The sequence below is a fragment of the Dromaius novaehollandiae genome, chromosome 1 (assembly GCF_036370855.1).
Source record: "Dromaius novaehollandiae isolate bDroNov1 chromosome 1, bDroNov1.hap1, whole genome shotgun sequence".
In the NCBI taxonomy this organism is placed as follows: Eukaryota; Metazoa; Chordata; class Aves; order Casuariiformes; family Dromaiidae; genus Dromaius; species Dromaius novaehollandiae.
Window position 1 is genome coordinate 34,307,019 of NC_088098.1, and position 21,524 is coordinate 34,328,542.

At 41.1% G+C, this 21,524-nt stretch overlaps 1 protein-coding gene across 2 annotated transcripts in view; it reads right to left on the reverse strand.

Annotated features, from left to right (window-relative positions):
• Positions 1-21,524, reverse strand: part of WIF1 (WNT inhibitory factor 1) — a 51,421-nt gene that overhangs the window by 19,906 nt on the left and 9,991 nt on the right. For both annotated transcript variants that reach the window (XM_026092414.2, XM_026092412.2), the window contains exon 3: positions 3,624-3,732. In XM_026092414.2, the coding sequence (XP_025948199.1) occupies positions 3,624-3,732 (109 nt within the window). The remainder of the gene's footprint in view (positions 1-3,623; positions 3,733-21,524) is intronic.

A 21,524-nucleotide genomic window follows, 5' to 3' on the forward strand; every position in this document is an offset into this window, starting at 1 on the left:
CACCTGGGGAAGGCGCCAGTCTCTCTGCAGACAGAGCTTCCGCACCTTTGGTGGCTCAGCCCCTATGTTTCAGGTGTTGCAATACTGGCAGGGGCAGAGAGGAGGAGTCCTGAGTCTGGCCCATGGACTCAGGGCACATGTACCCCACACATGGCAAAGATGTGCCTGTTTACCATGGATGGATCCAGCTGAGCTTGATTCAGAGCCAGAAGCAGCCGGGATGTATCAGCACGGCGCTCTGCCTGGTTAGTCTCCCCTACCAGGCAGAAGGGCTATTGGCTCGAGCACCGTACCGCCCTGGCGGGGCCACTCCGCTGTACGGACCTGAGCCTCCGGGTGGGTTCTGATGCTGTGGAGACACGCTGACTTGCTTGGTGCTGTCTTGGCACCAACATGGTGCTGGCCAGCTCTGAGCACTTAGGGGACCATCTCCTTTTTAATTGCAGGCCATTACATTTCCTTTGGGTACGGTCATGTTGAGACCGACAGCTAGTCTGACTTTCCTCCCTGTGGTGGTCAAGGGAGGAAATCACTGTCACTATCAAAAATGCCTGACCTAGCTTTGAACTTGATGACTTTAGTCTGAACCACTAGATATTAGTAGGCCTTCCCCTGTGAAATGAGCAGCCAATCTTTTCTCACTGGGCAGTTATTTGCACAATAATCAAGGCTCCTCTCAGACATCTTTTTTTTGATAAGCTAAGTAGTCTCAGCTCTTTGAACTCTCACTGAAAGGCATCTTCTCAAGCCTTCCTATCATATATTTATATTTTACTATGTGGCTAGGTGCAACATGAACAATGCTCTAAGTGTGGAATCAGGCAGCAACCCTGGGATTTGGGGACGGGATTTTCAAAGGAGCCAAAGGAACCTAAGTAATTTAGATCTAATTTAATTTAAATCTAAATTTAAATCTAGATCTAATTTAAATTCAAGGAGAATTTGATTCCTTATCTCAAGAAGGGTTTACTGGATTAAAAAAGATTGAGGGAAGCCAACAAGGTTGTGTCCAGTGAGGAGCAACTGAGTATGCTAGGACTCTCCAGCCTAGAAAAAAGAAGAATTAGAGAACTTAGTTTTGAAGAACAGATGTTTAAAATCATGACTGGCATGGATACGACTGGCAGCAGTGGCTGGCTGTTCGTTGTCTCTACCAGTACAAGCACTAGAGCCCATCAAATGAAGCTAGTATCAGCCAGACTCAAAGGACAGGAGGCGGCTCTTCGTGCAAGAGGAGGCAGTGGAACATCCTGCCAAAGGGACTGGAGACACCAAAAGTTTACCTGCAACCCAAGCAGGGTTACAAAAAAAGACAAACCACCTGAGACTCAGGAAATCCCTCTGAGCTGAAGCTAGTCAGAGGCTATGAGGTACACATATGCTTTTACTCTTTTTGCTCTTCTGCAGGTCTGCTTATGGCCACTGTTGGCCACAAGATCCAGGCTAGAAAGGCCCTAATCCACTAAAGCCATTCTTTTGCTTTACTGGTGATAGGCAACTATCCTCACAGAAGCTTTAAAAGTCTACTGATTTTGACAAGAGTGATATCACTAAAATTTCATGTAACACTTGGTTGAACTACCTCTGAGTAAGGTATTCAATCGTCATCATCATTCTTGTTTACCACTCTCTTGTGTCTAATATAGCTGTCTTTCCTCTTTTATTCCCCTTTAATTGTATTAGTATAACCTTTCTGGGCTAAAACGCTTTTTCAAGAAATAACTTCCTACTATTGATTTGTTATTAAATACAAACTTGTCACTGATTTTTTTCTGGCATGCATATGTGTAGAAAAACGATTGATAGATTCAGGCCAAATTAGACTTGATTTTCAAAATGGTTTGTGAACACATAAACCATAAAAATAACTACAAAGTAGCAACCATTCACTATTTTTATAGAATGCATTTATTTAAGGCTGCTTAGTTAATTAAGGTCAGCTAGCAGCCATCATAAAAAAATACCATCACACTAGTGGCTCACTGTTAAATTCTGTAGATGCCTCAAATACTGTACGTGTGCTGATTACCAACTGCTGTTAAACACCAGATGCATTATAATGCCAAACATGACTGAAATACAGCTTACTGTACACTGTGTACATGGTGCACTACACATGCTCAACATAAGGAAACACCATGGACATATCCATATTACTCTTGGAACTCAGCTACCAGTGCTACAAACAGGGTTGGTCCATTTTGCTTTTAATCAGACTTCCCATCATGACAGTTAACAGGACTTTTGCTGGAACTATGAGATCTCTTCTCTGGCATATGCCTTCCTAAACAGAGTCAGAAGGGGATCATTTTGATCTAGCTTTTCTAAATATTGAAAAATCAAACTAGAACACTAGTTTATGATTAAAGGGTGTTGACTGCAGAGCTTCCCACATATCTCACCTTCTTTATATGGAGATAAGAACTTTGCCTAAGAAGAATTTTGCCTTTGTGTCTTTTTTGTTACTTTTAGAGTAACTTTCTTTACTTGCAAAGCTATTGGCTTGCAATCAATTAAATTACAGCAATTATAGTACAAATATTGTCACTCTCTTCTATTCACCCAAATCCATTTTCAACACCACTCACTCAATCCACAGTTAATGGAAAGTTCAAATGTTTGCACTAAATTCCAGGTGCCACAGCAAAAAGCCATGCTGCGACATCACTTCAATATCACTCCAGTACAAGCTGAAAATGGAACATATGAAATACAAGCATTCAGAACTTATACATAAAAAGGAGAAGACAAAAACAAGACTAGTCAAAGATGTAGACTTGCACATCAGAGCTCCACTTCTTTGATCTACATACAGCTACATCATTCTCTTGTTCCATTTCTCACTTCTTTCCCATTTTTTACCAAGACAGTCTTAGGTTGGCTAAGGCTGGTCATGAAACTATACCCTAAGACACTGCCATCATCCACATGTTCGTTTCCATCCTTCTGCCAGAGACTACCACTCCCACATATTGTCTCTGGAGCAGATCATGTAGACGGTTACTCATCCACTGCAGAGCAAAGTTGAGTAGATTAGATAACCTCTCATGAAAGGCTGTTGTAACTAACCTGGCTCACTTTGCACTGTGGTGGTTCTTGAGCGCTCGAGCGCCTTGGGTCAACCTCTACTCAGAGCTATAAGCTCCAGCAGAGGATGGATAATGCACAGCTAAAGGAAAAGTGGTAAACAGCAATACCCTAAATGAGAACACATCTCTGAGCCTAAAGCCTGATGACAGCATCAGACCCCAACTGAAAGTATAATGCTCACAAACTGCAATCTCTAAGAAAGAGTATAATTTGATAACGATTTCTTACGGTGATCAAAGATTGTGTTGTCCAAAAGTTGCACGACTTAAGTAATAATAATGTTTCAAATGCATGAATTTTATCATTTTTTGGACAAATTTCTGCTGCTTTACACATAAAAGCTTCATGTGACTTGGCTTAGACAAAATATGCTGCTGTAGTCTGGCAAGGCACTCATAAACTATCCACTGTCAAGCAGTGTGGCAAGCATTTCTTTAGCAATAAAGAGTACAATTCATAATAAGACATTTAGATTTTATTTGCAGTGGAATATTTTTTACAAGAACACAATTTATAATATCGACAGTACAAACCTGATGCTTTATGAGGAACTGTTCCAAGTAGAGGGATATTTATAGTCGGATCAGCCATTATGCCTTTATCCAAAGAGCGCAAAGACAGGAACTCATAGAAGTACTCAGCCTATGACAAAACACATGTGAAATCAACACGTATTTTAATTGCATTCACCAAAGCAAACTATTCAGCATTTAAACTATAGCAGAAAAATACTACACTTTTAGTCTTTATGCCATTTGCTGGATTTGTTTCTATTATTTCCCTGAGTGAATCTTTCATATAATTTCTTCATATCTGAGAGACTGACAAGTGACCACACAGTAATCAGGATGCAGCATAACAGCAAGGAAAATGGCTTGCATACAGTGAACTTATGTTACACAGGGAAGACATATTTTACAAGCCACACCTTTTATCTAATGGACCGCAAAGAGCGGTATCAACAACGGGCTAATTCTTGAAGGTGTTTTGGGGGGCAGAATTCTCACCAAACTGACCAGTGAGCCTGGACGACCTGCCTGCACCACTGGCGCAGCTTAAAGGACATACCCACACTGCATGAAGCAACTGTGGCTTGAGGATATTCAAGCTTGTTCCTGTTTGATATGTGCAGCACAGTGCATTGCCTTGGGGAAACAGTGTGAGACGATGAGTAGCCATGTTACTGGAATACCGTGCTGCCACACCTTGCTTGCTTGTAGTTCGGCATTGGCTTGTTCAACATTGCCTCAGTTCCTTACATTGTTCCAGGAGTGAAGCTGAGAGCTCTCCTCCAGAGCTGGCTTCATGTTGCTCCTTATTTACCTCAACATAAATGATTTGTTTTGCCTATCCCCAGAAGGTACTGGCATGATCAGAAAACTACTTTCCATTACTTTAGTCCTACTTCCTACATGCATCTGCACTGTAGCACAGGTGGCAGTCCGTGGTACTTTCTTTCATAGGACCCTGGCCTCACTGTTGAGCAATCTGTTCAATATTTCTTCATATATGATGCAAAGTGGGATTCCTCTTGTCTAGTGCTAGGTGTCTTTGGTGCAGATGTATACACTGCTTTGCACCTGAGATGTATGCGGCTTCCACTACATTAATGGAGACAGGCATTCCCTAAGGCACAACTGCAGATGTTGAAAGATGGTGGAAATGAATTCTTTCCCTAAAGTCTCATTTACCCTGAAGCATATAAGGGATCGTGAATGTTACAGGTATTTTTATGTGCTTTCAGAAAAGCACTTGAGGTCTTAGCAAGAACATTGGCAAAATGTGTTTTGCTGCTCAGTGGAATTAGACAGTACTGTTGTGCCTGCTTCATAGCTAGGGTAGTGAAGTAAAGAGAGATTTTAAGCCAAAATTTGACAAGAACTTTGGACCAATAAATGGCAATCAATTCATTTCTACAAGATGGCAGTCAATGTCTTTAGCCAGAAGACTGTCCTTTTTCTCCTGTAATATCCCTGCACAAGGTACTACACATCTTGCAAACTCCACAACTAATGACATGGGCAGCCACTATTTTGGTACTTCTTAAAATCAGGGTTTAAAACTGCCTTTAAAAATAATTTTCAGAGCATTCTTCCATTAAAAGAAACAATCAAAATGATATGAATTCCATCCTGCCAAACTATGAAGGTTCATAGCATAGACCTCTATCACTTAAGCTAACAGAATAATTGGTAGTAGTAGGAAGTGCTTACCCTCCTTGAAAAGCACTCAAAAGAGAAAAAAAAATGTAGGTTTCTTAACTACATACTAACAGGAGATGGACATAGAGACCAGTGACTGCTGTGCTCAGTTCCAGGGTCTCCATGGAAGTGTTCAGAAGTTACAGATAACATAGACACTTCTTATACCCAGACTGCCCCATTTCCTTTTTGCTCTTGTTTTCTTCAGCCTGTCTCTTGCTTTTGCTCCCCACTGATCCTGTTTACTTCTTTATTCCCTGTGTGCTGCTGCCTCTGGCCCTCCCACGGTGCCAGGGTGTCCCCTTTTCCTACGGTCCTAGACATCTCAGCCCCATGCTGTCCTGCCCAAACCCTAACTACCTGTATATCAAAGTTATTGTTTCTTCCCTGCTAACCTGAGCACCAGCAGAAGCACTGACAGTGTGCGAGAGACCATCTCCCTCCTAGGTCTTGGTGACACCTGCAAAGCACGCGAAAGCTGGGTGGAAAGGTTGTTATGAAAGTCCTGATCAACCCCGGCAGCACATCCAGCCTGGGCTGTCTTTGGGGACGGCAAAGAGACCCCAAACAGCATGCAGAAAGCTTTGAGGGGCTATACTCAGCACAGATGGTGTCTTCACAGGGTGTCACATAGGGGTGGAGATCTCAAAGGACTCATAGTAGAAAAAGCAGAGCAGGAAGCAATGAAAGTTAAGGGTGGCTTAAACACATGGAGGATACGTGGGAAGGAGAGGGGACATGGAGAGAAGTAGTAAAATCAGAGATCAAAACTGAAATCTGGGGTAATATTCAAAAGGCTGCTTTTAATTAAAGAAATTTTTTTCCAATACAGCATACCATGCCAAAATATGAAAACAAGCCATAAAGTCTTAGATTGTGAACATTTTTGTTTTCAAATAAATCTTTGGTTCAAAAAAATAATTATAGGCTCTCTACGCATCTATAGAATACTACAGTAACAAAGTCAATGCCGTACTGTCTGTTTCTCATTGGTTAGCTTTGATGTTTGGTTACATCTAAACCAGGTCATAATGGGTTGGGTTATTAAAACATTATGTTCTTACTATTCTAGTAAACAATAACTGGTTACTAAACCAAATAGCTCCCCTCCCACGTTTCCATCCTAGTGATCACAGAACCACAGAATAGTTGGGACTGGAAGACACCTCTGGAGATCATCTGGTCCAAACCCCCTGCTCAAGCAGGGTCAGTTAGAGCAGGCTGCCCAGGGATGCTACTGTAGCAGATCAGTTTGTGAGCCAGAGTCCTGACGGATAAGAAAGGAACTGGAAATCCAACTTCTAGAGAGTCAAAGTGATGTCTAAGGACAAAGACAAAAGGAAAGTTCACTGAGGAAAAGGGAACTGATGGCTACAGGAGTCACAATACTTACCGCCTTTCAAGGGAGGAGTTCTTTTAATCAGAATAGATGCACAGTAATGACATGTTGGAGGCTGGAGTAAGTTCTGCTCACATATTTAAAAGGTGGCAAGAGACACTGCACAAGCATCAGGCTTCTCAAGAGGAAAACCACTCTTTGCATTGAGGCAAGATGCCTGCTCTCACCACTTATGTACAAATATTCATGTATCTGTTTAGCTTATAAAAATTGAACTTCTTACAATGGTATTATCTAAGAAGTCCTGAAACACCTCAAGTAGATCCAGCTAGCATGATTTCAAAATTTTTAAACTGTGTGCTACAGAGTATGTTTGTAAATCATGTGTGCTAGACTGAGTTGGTTAAATTTTGATTTAAAAATAACACACAAAAATCACAGTCTAGAGAGGCTGCGCAGAGGAGGAGAGTGGTTTAACTCCTCCAACATGAATCTGAAATAAGATTTGGCTGCCACAAATCCTATCTGTTTGAAGGCAATCTGTCTTGACACAGTCTCTACCTCTAGTCTCCAGTATTGTCCTGCTGTAATTTGAGTTGATCGCCAATTAACTTGCATTAATCAGCATGACTGAAAAGCAAACAACACACTCTCAACAAATATTTACTAGGCTTCAGCCTAGCATGAAATTTAGTCTTGATGCTTAATTGACGAGATAGGGCTGTGCAATTAAAATCTAGATAATTTAATATTGCCCACTGACTAGCATAATTAATACTGTAAATGGTCATTGTGAGTGACCTGGTAGTGTGAATGAAATTTCTTCAGATATTGTTGAGAGATAATGAGGAAAAAACAATCTATAATCCCTTTTCCATTATACAAAACATTCTTGTGACTTTTTTTGAAGCCAGTCTATGACCTGTCTGTCACTTGAGGGGCAAAAAATGGTATTGAAGCTAAAAATCTTACAGGAATGGTGGTATTAGATGTGATGGAGAAAGCGAGGTTTGCTATGAATTGTTGGTCTTTGACAATTGCACACTCTACATGTGTGGGAGAATTTTTGGTTTTGGCTTGACTTCAGTATGCACTTGAGGAAGAATACTCTTTACATATGTGGGAAAAAATCATTTGAGACCCTCAGAAACAGAGGCAAAGGCCTCTGTAGACCTTGTGTGAACAGTCTGGGGACTGTGGTGCCTTTAGGCAGCAGGTAGCCCTACATGGCTACCTTTTAACAGTTCCCCATGTGGGGAAAGCCCTCAGCAAATGGAGGAAATTTCATTTTAGGTAAATAATTCCAGGGTCAGGATTAACTTTTATGGACTTTAAATGGAAGTTTTCTATAAATCAGAGGAATTTAAAAGGTTATAAAAATAATGAAACCCTCTAACAACTATTGCAGAGAACATCTGTTGGCAGTTGGGTTTTAAATGATATACTCTTAAAATTCCTACAAAACTCCAGTCTTCAGTGGAAGATCTACTGTTACAGTTGTCTCATTGCTTAAATGCCATGTTGTTGCTACCACATTTTTGTTTCATATTTAATCAAAGCATTCACAGGAATGTGCTGTATGTTCTCTTCATTTTACATGAAAGATGTAGGATTAGAAATAATGGTAGTACCTGAAAGCAAAGCAGAGTAATTTAAATTGTATGTCACAGCTCAATAACGTAATGAAATTTGCAGCCTTTCTAAGAAAGAAAAGAGAATCTGTGTTAGCTTTGTAAATAGATGTAAGAAATGAACCATGTTTCCTTTTTATTATTTAAAAAAAAATCGTTGCTGAATGTTCTATTCTGTTATCAATTACATGACAAATATACACCCTAATGCCAATTTTCGGCATTTACAGAAAGAAACTCATCAAGAGTTCCTTTTTATCCCAGATTCATAGATATTTCTGGTTATGCACACACTAGAAGATTTAGCATGCATTATACATAGCAGATGCTCACAGCTGCGTATGCCATAAATAAAATCACAAAGCGAGACAATGTATGTGTTTGTTAGGTGTTTACAGCAGGGACCACTGCTTCTCCAGGATATTAACTGCATTAGGTCAGAGAAGTGGATCTTCTGTGTTCCAAGATGAAACAAGACAAGACAGACTTCAACAACGGGAGGAAGCTCTATCAGTACTGTGCGTACCAGGCTATTGATGTATTCTGGCCAGAAACGAGCATGTCAACAGCACATTTTGTTACTGCAAAACAGTCTAGACATTGCTGTAACGAACAACATATAGATACCTCCTTAGACAAGCAGATAATAAATTGTCTGCCTACAAGGCTTTAATTTTCTGCTAACCGCCAGAGCCAGAAAAGGCAGCTTTGCCTTAACTATTAATTACTCTTCTCACAGAATGTGCAAACCATTTTTTGCACCTCAGTGTGACCCTCAAAAATACCTGCCATCAGCCTCACGAAGCAGTCCCAAAGTAGGAGGCACACTTAACAATATGGAGAAAGTGATACACAACCCTCACAAAAATACTCTCTGAGAAAACTGATTTACACAGAAGACAGCATAACCTTATTCTCAGTTGCCAGCCCATTTTCCAGTACCAGCAAAGTGTTGGGAAAGCTTCTAAGGCACATGGGAATAGAATGAAACAGTAGGATAAAGAGAAGTAGAGATGCACACAAAACAAAAAAAATAGAGATAGTTTTATGTCTCTAAAACAGACAGAACCAAATTAGAAGTCAGCAGAATGGGCAATCTCAAAGAAAAATGAAATATTTTACAGTGTCAGATACCCAATGATGTGGTGAAATGCACACAGCTCTGCAGATTCTCTTTTATGTCTTCTTTCTCTGTGTTAAGAAAACCAAGGGGGACTCAAGTGCACATACGAGGAGGTGGATTTTTTTAACAGTGGATTGGATCCCTACATGCAGCTTACAGCAATATCAAAAGGCTGGTTTAATGGTTTTGTGCTTTGTAAGAAGAACAGTACAAAACCCCTCCGGTTTTATCCATGGAAGATGACTAACTGGTGCTTAATGTCTCCTGTGGCATGAAGTTGTGGATGGCAGATCAGATCCTTCAACAGAATGATTTAGAAAGCAGTAAAAATGAGGCATTTCCTGATCATTATGAAAAAGAACGCCGAATTTTGGAAGATAGTATTACAAGGGTCTACAAATGCCTTGCACAGGAAAGGCGGCCAGAAATCTATGCAGAATAGACTAGCCTGTCTTCCAAGGCTATAGGAGCAAGGAAGTAATTTACTTTAAAGGTCAGTAATATGAAGAAACCACTGTCAAGTAGCAGATTTAGATTACATTTAGCAATTAATTTTCTTGCAGTTGACCTGACCTTTAAAAGAAATGGAAAACAAGGTGGCTACTTGGTCATTTTAGGCTGATATTTTCTCTCACAAGATCTTGAGATATAGCAGTACTGTAGTGTTTGAATATGTCATTATAAAACAACCTGACCAGAAGCTAAAGAACTTGGCAGAAAGAGTGAGGTTCTGGAGTGACACTAATGAAAAAGAAAAATCTAATCGCACCGGCAGATCCTTAACTTTGAAACTCATCCTCAAAAGCAGCAAAAGCAGACTACCCGAAAGTTGAATGCCCATTACACATTCCTGTCCATCACTAGTCTGCTAATGAAAATACAGTTTTGGTGTAGATCAGAACCAATCCCCTGCCACAGTAACTGTAACAGGGACGGAGCTCAGAAATCGGTGGGGCCATCCACAAGGCAAAAGAATTGGCGAGCAACACACAGAGGAGCAGATCCCCAGCTGTCTCCAGACAGGTTAAAGTACCCACCTACAAAGGCAAACAGCGTGCGGAATTTCTTAAGAAAAAACTCATGTGGGAAAAACACCTTATTTTTCTTAAGAACCTACAAGCTTTAGGTAGACAGTCATGACAAATTTATGGCTACTCGTAGAGAAAAGACTTGGAGATTCTTGCTCCTTCTCTGCCTTGCTTTATTCAGAAACAAAAGAGAAAGCAAGGGAGCACAACTCCCCACGTTTAGAAGATTTTCTGTTCAACAGGTTTTCTGTTACACATTTTATTTCTGTTTTGCTAGAGCTACTTCCAAGAAAAATAAGCTAAAAGGAGACATAATCATTAGGGTTTTGATACGTATACACAGCTAATTACATCTTGAAAATCTCTAAAAGAAATGGTAGAAGCAGACTGGAATATATATGATGTGCTGTACAAGTTTCCTTTCAATTGTTTTCTCTGATGTCTCACAGACCAAAATTAAATACCTCCGCTTTAGGGAAAGGGAGAGAAGCAAGCAATACACCAAAAGGAGAAATACTAGTAAAAGTTCAGATTAAAAAAGTAAAAGATACACAAACCTGCACTGATTTTGAAATATTTAATGAAATACATTGCTCTGGTATCCAGAGAACTGGTAAAAGCTTTTCTGCTGAAAAGTTATTTCTTGCACTGGCACAAGGGCTAATTCATTCCTTTGTCACTCAGCAAAAGATCAGTGCTGTCTCCAGTGGAGACTTCATGATCAGGGCTTTTCAAAATGCCAATTTCCTAAGGCTAATACAAAAGGGATAAATTATTACTGCTCCTTAGGAAAAAAAAAAAAAGGTAAAATACTGTCTCATCACATTAGTTCCTAACAAAATAAAGCTGTACAGGCCTGCTACCTGCACCTGCAACATATCTACACAGCTCCATCTATATCAAGAATAAACTGTGAGGTTATTTTTTTCCCTCAGAGCTTGAAAAATCAGTGAATATGTGGGTTGGCCAGCCCTGAGAGCGCACCTTTAGGTAGATTGAAGACAGTTTGCAGTTTTGGGCTCTGGATTTCTTTATTTATTATGAATTAATTAGCCTTATGCTTTTCAGGGAATATCAGATAATTTCAATAAACCTCTACAGTTACGGAAATGATTGCACTCACTAATTCAGATGAGTTATCATGGAGATTTGAGAAAACACTACATTTAATTAAACAGAATCTTTTCAAAAGTACAAATGCAAACCTTAGAGATGATGGCTCAACTGATGTGATGAGAGAAAGTTCACAGCTAAAGAATATGCTAATCCACCTCTTGCATGGTGGTAAACACAGATAATGCATACGGATTCATTTTGGTTGTGCTTCAAACTCCCAACCCTTTGTTCTTAAGCCTCACAGGACGGCTTTGAAGTTCAGGATAAAACTCCTCTAGCACACCATTACCAAAGAACAACCTTCTGATTATGATCTCATGAAAGTGTAATCAATAACTTACACAAGTTAAAAGTGTGGCAAACAGCAAAGGTCACATTATTGGGCCTTTATTGAGTCCATGTGTTTCACTTTTGGCTTTAACTGGCACTCCAATATAATAAATACCTCTTGCCAAAATGTAAGCAATGAACTTTCTCAAAAACTATGAAATCTCACGGCAGCTACTGTCAGACTGGAGTCCTGTTAGGATCTCATAGGATGATGCTTCCACTTTAGCATATCTAAGTGAAAGAAAGTTCTCAGCACCTTTGAAAGTAAGAGTTTATTTACTGCTCAATAATGAGCATTAGCATTATATTCCAAGCAAACTGGTGTTTAAAATTTATGGTGAAAAGGTTTTGAAAAAAATTCAACTCTTTTCTGACTAGTTGTTAGAAAGTCTTCCTGCTAATGCTGCTCTCTTTTAGCATCTGCTTAATGGATTTTAAAAACCTTGTCTGTGACCATCTAAAAAAACATTTTGTTCTTGTTTTAAATGCTGCCATTCACCAAAGCAAATTCTAGATATTACCATGAAAGAGCTAAATTCATTATTTAAATAGGGTATTTGACCAATGTATCTGTAAAAAAAACTGGTATGTTAGATGTTCACCTGAAATAATGCTGATTTGTCTATTGAGACAGGTCTCAGTAAAGGGATATATATTATGGTAAGATTTCCAGGTACTACACAGATGCCAAATACGGCTCCTATGATTTCCACAGCCTCCATAACTATACTTTGAGGTCATCAAAGCAAAATGGATTTATGTTCATAAAAAAGGGCAATATAACCTTACCTCCAGTTTCTGATGAGGAACTGAACAGTTTCTGCAACCGACTTTTCTGTTGTTCAGACTGCTTTCAGACTGCTGAAGTTACGGGTTGTCAGCACATCTGAGAAGTCAGAGCAGAGTCTGTACAGCTTCATTCCTAGCTTACAGCAGCACTCTCATAAGGTCTAGTCTTTTGAGTTAAGGCCCAGAATGGCCTCACATATTTTCCAGCTTAAATGAACAATCTTCTTTAAAGCCTGCTCATCCTAGACTTCCCGTATGCTCAGTGGAGAGAGGCCAGCATTTGTAGAAGAAAATTCAGCCCAGCTAGGGTCTGATTTACTTGCCCTCTTGAAATGCCTCTCTCCACTGGCTACAGATGGAGCCTACTCATAACTTAGGCATCTTCATCTGGCCTCGTCTCTGCTGACTTTCTCTTCACTTATTTGCTGAAAAGTCATATCCCAGAACGGCGATGAGTTCTCAATTTGCCTAAGGCACCTGGCCCGTGCTGTAGAACACGGAGAGTTTTCTGCGTGCAATATTATTATATTGAGTTTAGCAACAGTTTGGATATGTATATAATAGTTTGGAGAAGCCCGCTTGTCAAAAATTTCTTTCTTCTTTCTCTAGACACTGTTAGTATATAATCCTTTCCTACTGTTCAAGTTCTGTGCTTTTGCCTTCCCTTTCTTTCTATCACAATCTTCCTTTAGAGATGGTTCAGATGATGAACCTAGGCAAAGAGCCATTCTGTTTTTTGCTTTTTTTGGCTTCTGCTATGGTTCCTTTCTTCAATGGGATTAAGATGTGGTCCTGGCATTTTCCAAGTTGAAATTTTTGTTCAAATGAACTTGGTTAAAAACAAAAGTAGTGTTCTGATGTAGGCAGTGCTGGCATGTCCAGGACAATCTTTCATTAGTGGAAAATGAAAGAAATAAGGAAGAGTTATGAAACAGAGCAGGTTTTGACAAGCAGGATAAAGCTGAGCTTCCAGAAGTGAACCCTTCACACACACACCGAGCAGTAAGTCCTCAGGAAGTCAGTATGAAGTTTATTTTGTGAAATCAGCATCCCTCTGGCTGTTCCTCGCTCTGGATAATGCGACCTATAGTTTACCGGTACAAACCCTTACAAGGAGCCTCAGCATCTGAAAGTTCATCATGGGAATGTTTTGCAGAGGTCCTAACCTCTTTTTCATTGGAGAAAATGACGGTCAAACAGTTCGGCTTCAGACAGCAATCCAGGAATGTATTGCATGTGTGGACCTCCCCAAGCCCAAATTTACCTCTGATGAAAAACCAAAGGGAGCCTGGTGACAGCAGAAGTCTATACACTGCTCTGAGATAACTCCTCCCATTTGGGATTAAAAGGTTTTGCTGAGATCAAGAGCTGTAATTTATTCCTTGACACACAGCTATAGTGAATCCGGTCTGATGTTGCAAACTGTGGCCAAATTGTCCTTTTTGTCACTCAATACTTCCCAGATGTGCTGACAATCCATAACTTCAGCTGGAGGCAAAGGCCGCTGGAGGTTCTGCAAATCCCCCAAACCAGCCTTTATTGACTAAATAAGCGAGTAGCTCTGGGCTGAGTGTGAGCCACAGTCCTTGAAGGAACACTGAAGTAGCACAACATCCTGCACTACACCGTTGCTGAACTGCCAGGTCTGCACTGTGCATCACCACGTGGTACAGAAACTCCGCACTGATCACACCAGCCTACTGATCACAGCAGCTGGGCAAATGCTGCCAGTTATCTGCAGTGCGACTTACTTTGATAACTGGCAGCTGAGTCAAATTGAGTCCATTTTGCTTGGTTTTGCTTGAATTTTTACCAGTTAGAAGAGGTTTGGGCTTTGGGGGTTCTTTCTTTGTTTTGAAATGTTTGGGCCATTTTCTGTAGCTTGCAGCATGTTGTGTAATAGGAACAACCTGCAGCATCAGGGCAGCTCAAGGGAGCCTTAGACTGTACCAGTGAAGTCCTACCCTCTTCACATGTGGCCATGTGATGAGCTAATGAAGACAGTGGGTCAAGCTAAAAATCAATCACTTCTTTCTGTAGGCTTGGTTTTCAGGCAGATCAGCTCCCTGAATGGCCACATGAGCACTGGCACAAGAAAGAGAATAGAAATGTGTGACCGGGAATGGGAAAGGAGAGGGGACTGTGCCAGCCCGTTAGCTGGGCTGAAGCTCTTGTAGAACTGCCCTGGAAGTGAGGTTAATTGTTCCCTTCTCCTTGGCAGACGTCAGATTTCTCACTGTACTCTCAAATTTCATTACCAGGGAGTAGGGAAGAAACTAAGCCCAGGAATAACAGTAAGAAATTGGTTCCTTCAATGCACTGCTGAAAGAAACAGAACCTGCGCCCAAATGGAGCATGCACATTCCTGATGGTACTGGAAGAACTATCATGCAGACAAGGCTTTTTATCTCTGAACTAAATGAAAAGCCCAAACACATGATCCTGCCCTCAGAAATACAATCTTGCATTTGTTCATTAAGGTTATACACTGGGAATAGTTCAGTTCACTCACAATTGTCATGTCTGTAAACCTGAGGTAGTTCTTATTAACGGATTTCTTTGAAGCAACACAGGAGTCCAAAAGCCTTCCTGAGATGTGGTCAGGGAGCTGTACTCTTTAAATGGAATATGCCACTTCTCTCAGCAAAGAGAGAAACCTGCAAGTAACAGCTTTCTCACTGTGGCATGCCACTTATGTGTGCTGTGCCACCGAACTGAGGATATTTTGCACATCTGTTTTCAGGTGGCCGTGTGCCATGTACTAGAAAAATGCTTTTACAGAAGAGTTACAGAAGAGAGTGGACAAGTGGGCTGTTCCAGTGGGCTTTTGTGATCACAAAAGTTATATATACCGTGGGCACCTGCCCGTGAGGAGGTTCAGGGTATGACCTGCCTCAGCTAAGAACAGTGCTGTTTTGTCAAGGTGAGGCACTCGCTCTGCTGCTTTTGATCACGAGGTGCTCAAGCAAACCAGACTGGAACATGTGCACTCCTGCATCCATGAGCCTGACACTCATCCAACAGTCTCTGCAGTTACAGTGGTGCACACAGCATATGGGCTCCCTCACGTGGATCTCCTAAGAGGTACCAGAGAAGGACCACGCATGTACAGATCAGGAGCCCTGCAGCTGGGAAAGATGCCACACAACCTGCTCAGAAGAGGGACTCTCCCACAGACCTTCCCCAGCGCACGGGAAAGGAGCTCCCTTCTGCAGTCCTCTCAAAGTGAAGAGGAAAAGGACACACTGCTGTCTAGACAATAAGATTAAGTTTATTCAACACGTAAACTATTTTCAAACTTTTAAATTCCTGAGTAACAAAGTTCCTCCTTTCTATTACTTTCTACCATTTCAGTCTTTTCTCTTTAAGGAAATAGACGAAATGCTATATAAAAACCTCTTGTTTTAATATAAAGTTTAGAGAAGTCTCACAGTATCAGGTTAAACAGTCAAAAATGAGGTAATACCAATAAATAATGCTGTACATAAAAACTTAACTCTGTTTCCTTGTTTTTATAATACATAAAAACTCATTAAGTGTATGAGCCCATGCTAATTCTCAGCTATGAGACATAACATCATGCAGCTTCTTCTAAAACCATAAATCTTACAGTGCCAAATAATGGGCCTCACTGTGGATTTTGTGGAGACCTGACAAGAGGGTCTGATTTCCCAAAGGTGCTGAGGACCTGCAACTCTGCTCAGAGTGAATGGCTCTTGTAAATGCTGAAAAGCCTTTGAAAATATTGGAAAATTAAGTCAACCATAGCCATTAATATTCAGATACACAATAAAACACATTCACCATGATGCAAACTGCGCAGTACAAGACTTGCACAGGACTAGGCAAAATATGATTGCACATAAAGACCAACCATCTTAATATAATAGTTTGCTGCTGCAACCTTTCAATTGTATCCAACAAACTGAGATGCATATGAATTAGGTGTGGCAGAAGTAGGAATACCAGAACTTGCCGACCACAAGATTCATTAGAAATGCTTCTTGGGGAAATGTGTATGGAAAAAAACTCTCAAAGCCAAATCATACTGGTCATATGCAAATATCCACTCACATTTTCAAATGGAGAAGTTTAAAGTAGTAGACATCTGTTTTCAGAAAAACGATTTAACTGTAGGCTATTGACATACTCTTAAAAGACAACAGGTGAACAACATGCCTCAGGTAGAAGCTGCATTTTCCATGTTATACTGAAAGATACGTCTAGTTAATGGTTGTGTTTTCAATAGGCAGGTTGTATACATTTTAATCCAAGGCTTTTTTTTTTTGTAAAGCAGTGTCTTCAGATATTTTCTCTGCATTGAAAATGGACAAAGCTCATCTTGTGCTTGCCAGAAATGTAACTTAGACTTTGCCATAGGCATTAAATTAAGGATACCATTACCAGACCTTCCAGCTTATCTGAGGGTCTATATTCAGAGAAAAAAGCATGCTTCATATGAACTTCTCTTGATTATTATCAGAGTAGACTCTTATGTGTTTAAAGCAAAATGTCCTATGAAGGTGGCTGGGGTAGCAAAATCAAATTTGTTCTCAAGGCATAACAGTAACGTGTGAAACAAATGTCAGTGATGCAAACTCTCATAATTCAGTATCAGTTTAAGAAATTCTGCTCAGATTGTAAGAAAGGCTTCAGCCCTCCTTTACATGTCTCACCATGCTTAGGGAAATCCCTTTGGACTGGCTGCCTTCTCCACTTTTTCTGCTCCTGGGCAGGAATAACAACACAGCTCATATAGGAGACTGGCACAACCCCCTCCTCAGAGCAGGCAGAATTAGTTTTCAGATCTTCTTTTGTTTTGATGAGAGTGGTCATATAAGAATCAAAGGGAGAAGAATCTCACAATATCATTTTCACAGAAGAAGAGCAATGGGTGTCCCTTTCTTTCCATCTCGCGCAAAACTGGCTCTCTGCTTCTCACTCTTCATGAGACTTCTGGCCTTGTTCAGACCAGGTGTCTCTCTCTCTGAGTTTCTGTTGGAGTTCTTGGGAATGAGAAGAAAAACAGACATTAAGCTCTATACCTTCAGGTAAGCATTCAGTTTGCTAGCAAATTTTCAGATTCTTTGTTCCACATTAATTTAATTGAACAAACTTACACTACTTGATTATATTGTACCGGAAGAGAAAACCTCACTTTTGGATGAATAAAGGCCCTATATAAATAAGTTAAATACTCAGAAATGTTTTAAAATTGCAATTACACCGCTAGGTTTTAATTAATTGCTGTATAAACAAATCATAGTAACAGTGGTGGCATGGCACTAACTACATAAATTATGAGGTTTACATGACTACAAATGTTTGGCAGGACAATTAAAAAATGTTCATTAACTAAGCAGGATATCCATGCTGATAAAAATCAAATGTGAACTACATCAGTGGACAGGGTAATGCACAGACTTTGTTCCATCAAAGGAATTCTGCTGATAGGTCAAATAAAAGAGTAAAACTCAAGTGGCTCTTGATGCGATGAAGGCCTCTAATTTCTGTCCAGATGGAGCAATAAAAGCTTCTCCACCTTGTACCTACTACCAGCATGCCACAGCTCTGTCAGGAAGGGAACGACATACTGGGTCATAAGCTTTCAGCTATGCTCCTCTGCAAACACAGAAGCCTGATCACGCCTACTCAATCTGAATAGATGTTCTTGTGCAAAACTTGAAGGCAGAGGAGGGGGAAACACCAAGAACCCAAAAACGATGTAATTGCCAGCATGCCCTGCTGACAAATTATTCCTCAACTCCTAATACAGCTATGCCTTTCATCTGTTGCTTGTGATTACAGATCCAGACAGATAACTGTATTTTACCTCTCCTTCATCTCTGGCAGATCCCGGAGTGCTCTGCTGTGCAACCTGTCTGTCCTCCCTGCTGGTCCCTGCACGGAATCCCACAGGCATGTAGTTGCTTGCAGCTATTTGATGTATGTGTGGCTTCACAAGGAAAAAATAACTTTGTTTGAACCTGGTAACTCAAATGGACTCTGTTTCAACAGTTCAATTTATTTCCCAGAATCACAGCAAGAAAGAGAACTGGCTAAGGCTCAAACTTGGGAAAATGAAAGCAGTGTTTACTGAAGTTTAAAAGGAACAGACTGAAGGTTGTACTTGTACTCCTCACTGTTCAGCAGACTTGATATCTGCCTGTGTGGTTTTTAGTCTCAGATTCTCATTGACTATATCAATATTTCCACATTTGCAAGTTGAGAGCAAGTAGAAAACATTGCAGGTAGAGCCTATCTTCTGCTCATCAAAAGGTTGTGATCTCTCCATGCTTGCCTCATGCTCTGAGAAAAAAGAGGTTCATAATCCCACTACTCAAGGCTCTGAACTAGTTCTCTGTTCTGATGTTTATGATGGTCCAACAGCCGCCCTGTCCTCCAGCCAGCTATTGCTGCGAAGGCTGGCTGTGCTGCTCATGCTGCTGGTTTCTGTGCTTGAGTGCTCAGAGCTGGTGACAAGTCCTCTCATTAGTGGGCTGCTGTTTGGGGAATTTGTTTTCTCTGGTGCAGGGCCAAAACCTAAGGCTGGCAGTCTGCCAGGTTTAATGTCAGGCATATTTATTTCCTTTAGCATTGGTTGGGTTTAGCTGATTGTTTATCCCAGCTAAGGAGGAACTTCAGAGGATTTGTGGGACCAGTTCTGAAAGTGGTGTTTAGTCTCTAAGTTATATGTTGAAGTATTTGGCAGAGATGACAGCAAGTGTTGGAGTAGCTGGAAGGTAATTGCCCTTGTACAGCCTAACGATATAGAGTCCACCAGTTGGTTATAAAACAATGCAAGCTTTCACACATCTAACCTGTATTTGTTAGATGCAAAAAAAAGGGGGGGAGGGGGGAGTTCTTGTTGTTTGGTTGAAACAAATCCATCCCCAAACCCTTGTAGGCCTTTGCTAAGGCATTTCTGTCCTGCAAGTTTCTCTTTTCCAAGTCAGATAGACTAGTCAGCTAACTTCTCAGCATTTTTGAGCAGCTAAGTGGGCTCCTACAAATGGAATTTAAATAAGCACATATTATGGTGGAATTGAGGAACCATGTTTGGATACTGTATTCTCAGTGCTTCCATAGAACAGTGCCACTGTCTTTGCTTTACTTATAATACCTTTTCTGAGGCAGATTTTGACTTGCTGCTTTGCTGTGATTGTACAAGCCAGTCTCAGTTTTGTGTTACTGCTGTTTTGTATCCTAGACTCACTAAGAAAAAAAGATTTCTGAGATTAGTGGGAAAGTTCGGAGTAAGTAAGACACCTTCCTTGTGGAGGAGGATCAGGTGAGGCAACTTTTAAACAAACCAGACATACATAAGTCCATAGGACATGATGGGATTCACCCATGAGACCCATGAGTGCCGAGGGAGCAGGCCAATGTCATTGCGAGGCCACTCCCAATAATCTTGGAGAGGCCATGGCAATCAGGAGAGGTTACTGAGGACTAGAAGAAAGCAAATGTCACTCCTGTCTTCCAGAAGGGCAAGAAAGAGAATCTGGAAAACTACAGGCAAGTGAGCCTCACCTTAATCCTTGGGAAAGTGATGGAGCAACTAATCCTGGAAACCATTTCCAGACGTATGAAGGACAAGAAGATGACTGGGAGTAGTCAGCATAGATTTATGAAGGTGAAATTATGCTTAACCAAATTGATAGCTATCTATAAATGAGATTGGTGCCTTGGTGGATGAGGGGAGAGCAGTGGATGTTGTTTATCTTGAGTTTAGTAAGGCTTTCAACACTGTCTTCAATGCCATTCTCACAGACAAACTGATGAAGTACAGGCCAGATAAGTGATCAGTGAGGTGGACTGAAAACTGGCTCAGCTGCTGGGCTCCAAGGGTTGTGATCTGTGGCATAAACTCCAGCTGGAGGCCAGTCATTAATGGTGTACCCCAGGGGTTGATACTGCGGTCAGTACTGCTTAACATCTTCATTAAAAACCTAGATGATGGGACAGAGTGCATTCTCAGCAAGTTTGCAAATGATACAGAACTGGGAGGAGCAGTTGATACACCAGATGGTTGTGCTGCCAAACAGAAGGACCTCAACAGGCTGGAGAAATAGTCCGACAGGAAATTCATGAAGTTCAGCAAAGGGAAATGCCAGTTCCTGCACCTGGGAAGTAATAACCCCATGCACCAGTACAGGCTGGGGACTAATTGGCTAGAAAGCAGCTTTGCAGAAAAAGACCTGAGGGTCCTGGTGGACAACAACTTGAACATGAGCCCACAATGCACCCTCACGGCAAAAAAAGGCCAACAGCCTCCTGGGCTGCATATTAGGAAGAAAACTGGCACCTGGTTGAGGGAGGATCCTTCCCCCTGTTCAGAATGGAGTATCATGTCCTCAGTACAAGACATCGACATACTGCAGCGAGTCCAGCAAAAGGCCACAAAGAAGATTATGGGCTTGGAGCGTCTGACATATGTGAAGCTGCGAGAGCTGGGATTGTTCAGCCTGGAGAAGAGAAGGCTCAGGGTGGATCTTATCATTGTGCATAGATACCTGATGGGAGGGTGTAAAGAAGACGGAGCCAGACTCTTCATGGGCACAAATGAAATACAGGAAATTCCATTTAAACACAAAAAACCAAACGTTTTATTGTAAGGGTGATTGAACACTAGAACAGGTTGCCCAGAGAGGTTCTGGAGTCTCCATCTTCAGAGATATTCAAAACCTGACTGGACACAGCCCTGCGCAACCTGCTCTAGTTGACGCTGCTTTGAAAGCAGGGGACTGGGCCAGGTGGTCTCCACAGGTCCCTTGCAACTTCAGTGATTCTGTGGTTCTTTTCCTTCCATGTATCGCTTGTGGTCTGCAGAGGAATTCCCCGCCTCCTATACAAGGCATAGTCACATGCCTCATG